This window comes from Suricata suricatta, chromosome 16 (genome assembly GCF_006229205.1).
Source record: "Suricata suricatta isolate VVHF042 chromosome 16, meerkat_22Aug2017_6uvM2_HiC, whole genome shotgun sequence".
NCBI classification, from domain to species: Eukaryota; Metazoa; Chordata; class Mammalia; order Carnivora; family Herpestidae; genus Suricata; species Suricata suricatta.
The window spans coordinates 1,892,281-1,902,539 of record NC_043715.1 but is presented as its reverse complement, the minus strand read 5'-3'; the positions used below and the strand labels follow the sequence as shown (position 1 = coordinate 1,902,539).

General features: G+C 45.2%; 1 protein-coding gene across 1 annotated transcript; it reads left to right on the top strand.

Annotated features, from left to right (window-relative positions):
* The first annotated feature begins 4,274 nt into the window (after positions 1–4,274).
* Positions 4,275–10,259, top strand: MAP1LC3B (microtubule associated protein 1 light chain 3 beta). Its single transcript, XM_029925394.1, has 3 exons — positions 4,275–4,376; positions 7,737–7,843; positions 8,448–10,259. The coding sequence occupies exons 1-3, from the start codon at positions 4,293–4,295 to the stop codon at positions 8,620–8,622; spliced, it is 366 nt and encodes a 121-aa protein (XP_029781254.1). The 5' UTR covers positions 4,275–4,292; the 3' UTR covers positions 8,623–10,259.

Below are 10,259 nucleotides of genomic sequence, written 5' to 3'. Positions count from 1 at the left end.
GCAACGGCCCGTGGCCCTCTCGGCCGTGTGCACCCCGGGTCCCCGCGCGCCTCTGCGTCCCGCCCGGGGCCGGCCGTCGTCGGGCACCGTCGTGCGGCTCCCGCCCGCGGGGGGACTCGGGCTCCGAGACGCGCCTGTCCCGGCGGGGGTTTTCCCGCCCGTGACCTTCGGGGCCCCACCGCGGCCTCGGAGACACGTTGCCTCGTGTCCGGCTTGCGTCCCCACTCACTCTTGCACGTGTCTTGACGTTGACCGGGGGCCGGCTGGCTGGCTCCTTGCATGGAGCGGTGTGACTCTGGATCTTGGGGCTCGTAAGTTCAAGCCCCACGTTGGGCATGGAGCTTGCTTAAAAAAGAAGAAAAACTGTAAGTTAACTGGGGACATTTGCGTGGGACAGATGCTTATTTTCTCATAGTTGAAACTATAGTTACTTTCCTTTCGCTTCGAGTATTTTTAGATTACTCTAGAAAAATCTCAACAGGAGTAGGTGGTAAGAGTAAGAAGAGTGAGATTGCTGTGTTCTCATGAATTAGGAGTCCACCTGGAATGTGGCCCTGACGGTCAAGCGGGAGTGCCCCCATTTTCCCATTGTTTGTGGGCTTGCCCCTCGGCTCACCTTTAGTTCCCCCTTCTCCCCTTTTGAAAAGCATTTCTTGAGTAGTCATTTTGCAGGAAAATGTCAAATATGATTTAGTCGCTACTGCCCTTCGCTGCTCCAGCGCTGACCCTTTTCACGGACTTGTTTTCCCGTAAATGAGCGAAGCTCGTTCCTTGGCGAGAACCTCTGCACAGTATCTAAGACGAGCCCCAGCTAGCCCGGGCAGGTCTTCCTCTTTCCGCTGAGTGAGTTGAGGTTACCTCGGAATTGAATGTAGCTCTGCTGACACCCCCTGCCAGGAATAATCCTTGAGGTGGACGGTCAGCTTCACCCAAAACAACCCCTTCCTTTTGTAGCTGAGGGAACTGGGTGGGGCCCACAGAGGTGAGGACCGGGGTCCACCTAGTGGCAGAGTCTGGACCTGCACTTCGCCTTCTGCCGTGTATTTTCCGGCCCCCAGGAGGTAGCCCTCATTTCCAGCACAGGAGATGGGCCAACACCGAGTCAAAAGGCATAGTGCACCTTGCAGATAGGTGGACAAGTTTTATGAACTTCCAGAATTGTATTTGAGCAAGTAATTCTGGATTTGGGCTTTTCGGATATAATAGTTTTGCTTCGGCTCCTGGGGTTGCCCCAGTTTATCTGATGGCACTGTTCTTCTGCAGTTTCGTAGTTAGCAATTTAAGCTTCTCCATTAATAACGGGAAAAGTTTGCATTGTCTCAGGGCACGTGTATGTGTTGGTCTAGAATAAATAGTTCCAGCGACTCTAATAGGTAGACCTGGAGAGCAAGGTTTATGCCAAAACGCAGGTAGCACTCCGAGAACTGAAGCTGTACCCCTCATGATGGATTGAATGTTATACTTATGAGTTATAGACAGACTGGGAGCAGTATTTATTATGCTTCCATTTCACTCTGAAGTGGTTTTATTTTAAATGCCTTCCGGAATCTCAAACTTGGCAAATGATATGTTGGTAAACTAAGACACCTTAGACTGCTAACCTCTATTTTTGTCTGTTTGTAAGGCCTGTAAGGGTTCGTAGAAACAGGAGGAAAAATCTGGGGAAGTATATTTCGGTGTGCATTTGGAGCAGTATTTATTTCCATTTTACAACTTCAGTTTGTTCATTAACCATTTTCTGTGTACAAGCCTGAGCCCTGGGTGAGTACAGAGATGACGAGAAGCAGGTCCCTGACTGCCAGGGGTACTCCATGGAAGAAGACAATAAACAGATCACTGCAACATTAAAAAAATACTTGAGTAGAAGAATTGCCCATATGTGCCTTTATCTGTGTTGTTGGTAATGTTTTTGTTAAATATATTGTTAGTCTCTGAAAAGAGCTGTCTGTTCAAAACCGTGAGGCACAGGCATATACTGTGTTTGCTCAGTCACTCCAGCTCACCCCTGGGTTTTCACTGCAGGGGCTCAAGACGCTGACCATATTTCCATGAGACTTTGGTGCTATGGGTTTTCTTTTTCTTGTTTTTTTTTTTTAAGTTTGTTTATTTATTTTTTGAGAGAATGACTCTCAAGCAGGCTCCAAGTTGTCAGCATGGAACCTGATATGGGGCTCAAACTCACAGTACTAAGTGTTTTCACGTTAATGAAGTAACTCATCATCTTCATATTTTGGTTTTCCCATCTGTAGTAAAAATAATGATTTTTGTCTTTTGGGCCATATTCGGGAGATAGGTCAAGATAAAGTTTTTTGATACTTCGTGTATAGAAGTCATCTACACACAAAGTAGACTTTTTTAAACTTTATTTTGAGAGAGAACATGAGCAGGGGAGGGGCAGAGAGAGTAGGGTAGGTAGGGGTGGGGAGAGAGAATCCCAAGCAGGCTTCATGCTCTCAGCACAGGGCTCAGTCAGGGCTCAATTTCATGAACCATGAGATCATGACCTGAGCACAGATCAAGAATCAGGTGTTCAACCAACTGAGCCACACAAGCACCCCTATACCCAGTGTGGGATTTGAACTCAAGGCCCCAAGAATAAGAGTTCAGTCCCAAAATGTCGCCCCACCCCATCACTCCAAACACTAACTGCGAGTGCAGCTTGTTATCTGTGCTTCTGACCCCTGGCTACAAATCAGAGGTTCCCAGAGCTGCCCCCCACCCCCCGCCCACCAACTGTGTTTAATTAAATTGCTGGAGTGGCTCACAGGAAAGCTGTTTATTTACTAGATTACCGGATTATTGCAAAGGATAGTAAAGCACACAAATGACCAGCCTGATGAAAAGGACTGGGGTGAGGTCTGGAAGAGTCCTGAGCACAGGAGCTTTGTCCCCATGGAGTTTGGTACATGCCACTCTCCCAGAAGTTCTGAGCCCCATCCTTTTGGATATTTTTGGAGATGTTATTGCATGGGCATGATTGGGTAAATCATTGGCCATTGGTGATCAGTTTGTCCTCTGAGCCCCTTTCCCCTCCCTGGTTGTTGGGGTGGATCTGAAAGTTTCAAGCCTCAAATCACTGTTCTTTCCCCTGATAACCAGTCTCCCATCCTTAGGAGCTTTCCAGAAGTCACCGAATTAACACAGACTCAGACATGGTTGATTGGGGTTTGTTATGAATAACGAAAGATGCCCTTATCAATATCACTATTATCATTTAGAAAATTCTAAGGGTTTTGGACCAGATACATCAATCACCATTTTATAGATGGGAACAACTAGGTCAAGCTTACTATTAACACTAGCTAAGAAAGCAGATTAACATAGAGGAGGGGATGAGAAAAATAAGATAGAAACAGAGACAAATACAGAAAACAAACGGACGGCTGCTGGAGGGGTGTTGGACGGGGCATGGGCGTCGGGCATCATGGAGGGGTGAGCCGCTGTGCTTTCAGACTTTGTAGTAGGTGTGTGTATATTTAATGATGTATCTTAGAAACTGGTTTGGAGATTCGGGGTGGAAAAATAGAAGTAGACACTAAATGTTCATAATTTGAACCTGGGAATTATTTCAGTCATTTTTATGAAGGATGGTAATGGTAGCATACATTTATATAGGTCATGGCGTCTTTATTTTGAAGTCATCAGGATTTCTCAAGAAGTCCATAATACCGATCATTTATATAAGTGATTATATCAAGGGGGAGAATGAAGAGAGAGTCTCAAAAAAAAAAAAAAACAGTATTCAACAGTAGACTTTGTGCCTTATACTGTCTTTGGCAAGGGGAAGGGTGGGCATTGAGTCAAATAGAGAATTTTTTACCTATATCTTTGGGCAGTTTCTTTTAAGGACCGTATCATTGCAAAGCAGGGAGTGATAAGGGAAAATTGCATTTGGAGAGCCTATGGTTGATCATGGATTTCTATACCAACTTAAACTTCAGAGAATTTACAAAAATTGACAGGCAGTAGGCATCCTTGGAGGAAAGATGGATCAGTCTGCTGATTATATTTGACTGAAGCCTGGAGTCTCAAACCCTGTGAAGTTGGAATCCTGTACTCTTGGTCTTAGGTCGTAACCACCTGCTGTAGCCATGCAATTGCATGTTGGTTTCCATGGCAGTTGCATTTGGCCTTACATATCAGTTTACCAGATATGAAATGCCAGTGTTTGGTTCTTCTGTGTTCTAAGGAAGACAGCCTCACTTGCTGTGTCACAGCTAGGGACAGGTGAGTTCAAATATGGAAACCACCAGTGAAAAGGCAGGGAAGAAGCTGCTCTGTCACCCTTCATAATGCCTGTGTCTTTTTCTTTCATTGCAGAGCAAAGAGTGGAAGATGTTCGGCTTATCCGAGAGCAGCATCCTACGAAAATCCCAGTAGGTAGTCTCTGGCATCTGTGTTTTAGTCATTAATAATGTATGCAGAAGGGAGCACTGCCTGAGGACTTTAGTACAATGCTGCTGTGTGCAACTGTGACAGGGGTTTCTAGAGAAATCCTCAGACCAGTAACCCCCAGTGTCAATTTCATGACCTAGAATTGCAATTTCTTAATGGACGGTTTTTTCATCTAAGCCCATTATTTCCTCCTGAGTCTGAGTTTGCTGCCTCAATGTTACACACTTCACAAGTCAAATACATTTGTTTGAGGGAAATGAGTAGAGGGCTTAGAACTGTTAGTGTTTTGTCAGTGGGAGGAGGCGTCCACTGTCTGCTGAGGAGGCAGAGTACTGCAGTGGGACACGAGTACTCGGGATTTGTGGTTTTTTTATGTATTTTTTTTATGTTTTTCATTTATTTTTGAGAGAGACAGCAAGAGCAGGGGAGAGTCAGAGAGAGAGGGAGGTACAGATTCTGAAGCAGATTCCAGGCTCTGAGCTGTCAGCACAGAACCCGACACGGGGCTCAAACCAATGAACCGTGAGATCTCGACCTGAGCCGAAGTCAGACGCTTAACCAACTGAGCCCCTCAGACGCCCCAAGTACTCGGGATTTAAATATGACTGCACATTCTTGCATCAAGCATGCCTTAATGTCCCAGAAAAGTCTCTTGTATTTGGCTTCTTTACAGGAGATGAAGGGAAAACACTACTTTTTCTTGTCATGTGTAGATGCCTCAGCTGCTTTCTGGTGTGCCCAGAAGCCCACATCCTCTACCTCAAATCCTTTAACAGACCCTAAAAGGTTTCTGCCTGAGACACTAGGTCTAGTGGTTAAGAGGAACTTTTCTGGTCAGACAGAAGCTGAGTTCAGGCCAAGGTTACTAAGTGATCTTGAGCTAGTTAGGAAAACTCTGAAGGGGCTGCTACATCTTTATATGTAAAATGGGAAGAGAATTCATCCCATGTAGTTGCTGGAAAGATCGGTATAATTCTCTGTACATGGTTGTCATCTCCTATAAATTCCATGGACCATTTAGAAATTGTTATAAATTCTGCAGAAGCTTTCATGTTTAAAAGCAGCGGCTCAGTGGCCATCCAGTTCCCATTCCCAAGGGTGGTTTGTCTTCCGTGCTTCCGCCCGTCGTGGCCACCAAAGTGTGGCCCTCGGGAAGGCGCTTCTCACACTGGCCAGATGCTCATGCCACCGTACCTCCGCTCTCCCAGATTACAAGGGGGGGGGGGGTAAAAAAACCCCAAAAAGACGGACAGGTGAGCCAGTCATGTGTAGGTGATGGTTCTCTCGGCGATCACCGCACCTGAGAGTTAGGGGCAGCTCGTGCGGTTCCTCCCCTGGCAGAGCAGCCTGAGCACCTGCGAGCAGGAGCTGCCCAAGGCCATCCTGGCCTGTGTCCCCAGCCTGCGGCTGTGTTCTCCTTTAAGGGAAGGGTTCTAAGGTCTTGAGTTTGTCTTCTGATGCTTCTGCCTCCTGCTGGACCAGGAATTTAAGATTTTTGTATTGCCCCCGATCTCTGCCACCAGTCAGGTGCAGGAAAGTGTACCCTGAGTCTTCCTTGTGGATAATGTTCTGGACACACCCAGTGGACACAGGTTCTAGAGCTCATCAAGGCAGGCGATAACGGTTTGATTTGGCCTCACACAGGATCTCATGTGGGTTCCCCTATAGTGGGGCCATGGATAGAAAACTTCTTCCCCTTTTCTGAAGAGACATTCTGTTAAAGATTCCCATTCCTGTCTCAGCTCCTCACTGTTGTGGCAGTGTGTGGTTGCTTTGCTTGGAGGGTGTCTGTGGTGCTCAGCATGTAGACGGTGTGGCCAGGGCAGTCAGCGGTCTGGTCAGCTTTTGTGGTGGCGTGGAGGTAGGAGAGAACGGTTCCCTCTATGGGAAGGAAGCATGGCAAGGAGCTAATGGATTTATTTCAGTTCATGATGTGGGAACTATTTTTATTCCCTACATAGTGCGAGATTCTTGACTTTAAAAAAAATTTTTTTTTGAGGCTTTTTATTTATTCTTAAGGGACAGAGGGCTAGTAGGGGAGGGGCAGGGAGAGAGGGATACAGAATCCGAAGCAGGTTCTAGGCCTGAGCTGTCAGCACAGAGCCTGATATGGGGCTCGAACCCAGAGATTCTTGACTTTTAAAACTCATTAAAGAGGGGGTGGCTGAGGGGCTCGGTTGGTTAAGTGTCCAACTTTAGCTCAGATCATGATCTCACAGCTTGTGGCTTCGAGCCCCACATCGGGCTCTGTGCTGACAGGTTGGAACCTGCTTCAGATTCTGTGTCTCCCTCTCTCTGTGTCTCCCCCACTCACACTCTCTCTTTCAAGAATAAACAAACGTTAAAAACAGTTTCTTAATTCTTCAGGGATTATTTTGTCAACACGAAAGACTCTTCCACGCCGTTATGCACAGAATTTGTCTCCAGAGCCAGTGAGTCATTGTCTCTGTTTGTCAGATGTTTTTTCCGTGTCAAGTAGAGAAGCAGGTCCTGTGTGAAAAACACGTTGGAGTGTATTTCCATAACTAAGGTCTTGCATATTTCAGGGGCGCCTGCGTGGCTTAGTCGGTTAAGTGTCTGACTCCTGATTGCCACGGGGGCCATGATCTCATTGTTCCTAGGATCGAGCCCTGTGTTGTCAGGGTGGACCCCCAGCAGGGGGCCTGCATAGGAATCTCGCTGTATGTCCCTCCCCTGCTCATGAGAGCGCTCTCTCTTTCAAAATAAACGGGAAAACAGAAAAAAAAGTACAGGGCCCCTGAGTGGCTCAGTCGGTTAAGCATCTGACTTTGGTTAAGGTCATGAGCTTGTGCCTCGAGCCAGGCTCTGTGCTGATGGCTCAGAGTTGGGAGCCTCCTTCAGAGTCTTGATTTCTCTTTCCCTCCCTCGCTTGTATTCTCTCTCTCAAAAATAAAAAAAACATTTAAAAAGTTTTTTTAGAAATACATCTCTAAAAAAAAAGATCTTACACATTTCAGAGGAAACGGTGGTGTTGTAATTGACACGGACAAATTCAGAGCTTTACACTTTAAGCTGTAAGTGTACACTTTACACTTTTACCTTGTCTCTGCTTTTAATGTTATTTTTTCATGACTAGTCAGTATGTTTTCATGGTTGCAAGTAAAAAGAACACACAGCTCACCTCCTGGAGGCAGCCACTCTGTGTTGTGTGCAGGATCGAGTCTAAGCTGATAAATGATCGCTCTCGGCAAGAGAGCTGTGAGGAAACTAATGGATGTGCCGTTTCGATTTCAAATCCCACTTAGGTACGTGCCAGTTACAACATAGGAAGTGTTTTCATCTGTTCTTCATTGTTAATGCTTTTCTGGCTGTTTTTCTAGGTGATAATAGAACGGTACAAGGGTGAGAAGCAGCTTCCTGTACTGGATAAAACCAAGTTTCTTGTACCAGATCACGTCAACATGAGTGAGCTCATCAAGATCATCAGGTATTTAATCACTTTTCTCTATTTCTTTGGGAAGCTTCTCGTTCTTTATCAGACTTACAGATAAATCTTTAGTTTTTGTTGTGTTTTGTTTCATTTTTTATTTTTAGGTCTGATTAAAATCTACACAAGCTCAATAAAACCTAAAGACATTGTCTTTCTGAGTTTCCTACCTGTTGGATCTGCTATCCCTCTGATTCTTTCATCATAGCATCTAGGATAGAAGTTATCTCTTAATCAGAACAGTTTCTATAGGTTTTGTATAGCAAAATTAGTAAAAGAATGCAGACTTGGTATAATGGTAATAGTTTATAAATTATATTGAAGAATTTCTTATATTAGACACTAATGGCTATTCAGAGAGCGTACTAGCCTCAGGATATAGCAAGAATAATCTATCAAGTATCGCCGCCAGTATAATCCTAGGAAATGTCCTGTACTTTATGAGAAGCTTTGAGAATCATCATCAGTAGGCATACATTTTATTTTGCCAGAAGTAGCATTTACACAGTCTTTGTATTTGTATGTCAGGGGGTGGGTTGTATTTTTACATGTTCCCTGCATATTGGTGTGTCTAGTATCTCTTCACATTGTTTTCTTTTAATAGGAGGCGCTTACAGCTCAACGCTAATCAGGCCTTCTTCCTGTTAGTGAACGGACACAGCATGGTGAGTGTGTCCACGCCGATTTCTGAAGTATACGAAAGTGAGAAGGACGAAGATGGATTCCTGTATATGGTATATGCCTCTCAGGAGACATTTGGAATCAAAGTGTCTGTGTAAGACTAGAAAAATGCATCTGTTCTAGAATTTTTTTAAGCCCTTACCAAGGAAAAAAAAAGGGATATTATCAACTGAGACCGATCCGTCCATCCAATCACAGGCCATCAAAACAGTAGTGCTCCTGCCTAGGAGATGTAGGAAGTTGTTCTGTGCTGCGAGCAGAAAGGCGGGGCTCCGAATGCGCACGTTCAGCTTTGGGACAACTATTATTTAACGTAGGCTGTTTTGTTTTCAAGTTTGGAAGTTTAAAAAAATAAAATACTTTGCATTCTAAGTTGCCAGTAAAATAGAACTTCACGTTATTTTAATGCTCTTTCCCCATGAGGAACTTGCAATTTAAGCATTCAGAGAGAAATCTCTTCTAGGTTCACAGAACCGGCCAACCTTTTGTAGAAGGGTTTCTACTCGACTAGAGAACTTTCTTTAAGAGGATCTTGGAAGCAGAAGTTGTCAAGCATAACCCCATTTGTGCCCACCCACGTTGGCCACAATAGTGGGCAAAAAGCAGGAAAAAATTGGGGTGTGTAAGAAAACTCTGAACTGCTGCTCGAGGTTCCTGACTCCTAGTGTTAAGTGTGCCCCGAGTCCACGGCCTTGCAGTGCCACGGGCGGTGGGGCGAGGGGTGGGGGGTTCATTTGCTCCTCTAGACAGGAAAGCACCGCTGCTCAGCAAGAACCTTGAATAACTTAAAATTCTGGTCTAGTTTCTCAAAGGGCCCAGGGGAGAAAAGTGTGACCTTTTTTCTGGTTTGTGTATTTTTTCTGGTTTGTGTATTCTGAGAGGTCAGCCTGCTGTCTGCTTGGTAGAGAAACAAGCCGTTCAAGCAGTTCATTCCTTAGGACAGTGGCAGAAACCACGGAGCACAAACGAAAACATTAACATTCAGATGCACTCCCTCCACCTTTTGGCCTACAGCTGTAGATGATCCATGTTTTATGTTAGGTGTGTGGCTGTTATTAGAAAGGTCCCATGTTTTTAACAGTATTTCAGTTGTCACCGCAGGTCAGACAGCCGTCCCGGTTCCCCCACCCTAAGCGCATGTCCGTTGTGAAGAAAACAAAAGGAGACATACACTCTTCATGGACATGCATGTCAAACGTTAAACATTTTCCGAGTTCAACCAGAATAACCAGTGCTTCCTACTACCTGCATGGGGCTATTTACTGTTTCTGTAGGAGTGACACGGATCACAGACCACGTTCGACTGTACATGTAGCAAGGGGGTCACGCTTCACTTTTGTGTATTTAGAATCGTGTGGAATACCTGTACCTGTTCGTGGAAGTTACTTATTGGGGGGGAGAGGGAAGCAGTATTAACTGCGTCCGGGCACTTGACTCCCCAGCCTTCCGACGATTCCCACCGCATGCCTCTGTCCACATGGCTAACTTTTAATGTGTATTTTTACATTATGTAAATTCTTATCAGCCTGTCTTGTTTAGATTGTGCACATCATTCTACCTGACATTCTTGTAACTCTGTGATCAGTAAGATTCCTAAAAGAAATTCAGCTTTCTAAAACAATGCCACATGGGAAGGGCAACTTCTGTCCCGCATCAGTGGGTGGGCACTATAGGATCTCTAAACCAAGTACATTTTGATGAACTAAGGTGAATAAAGGCACAACTAAAAACCGCC

Excerpts from the sequence above, each read along its gene's own strand:
- MAP1LC3B (XM_029925394.1), top strand. The coding sequence starts at position 4,293 with ATGCCTGTGTCTTTTTCTTTCATTGCAGAGCAAAGAGTGGAAGATGTT. Across the intron at positions 4,377-7,736 it reads AGCATCCTACGAAAATCCCA|GTGATAATAGAACGGTACAA; the intron begins GTAGGTAGTCTC and ends CTGTTTTTCTAG. Across the intron at positions 7,844-8,447 it reads GAGCTCATCAAGATCATCAG|GAGGCGCTTACAGCTCAACG; the intron begins GTATTTAATCAC and ends TTCTTTTAATAG.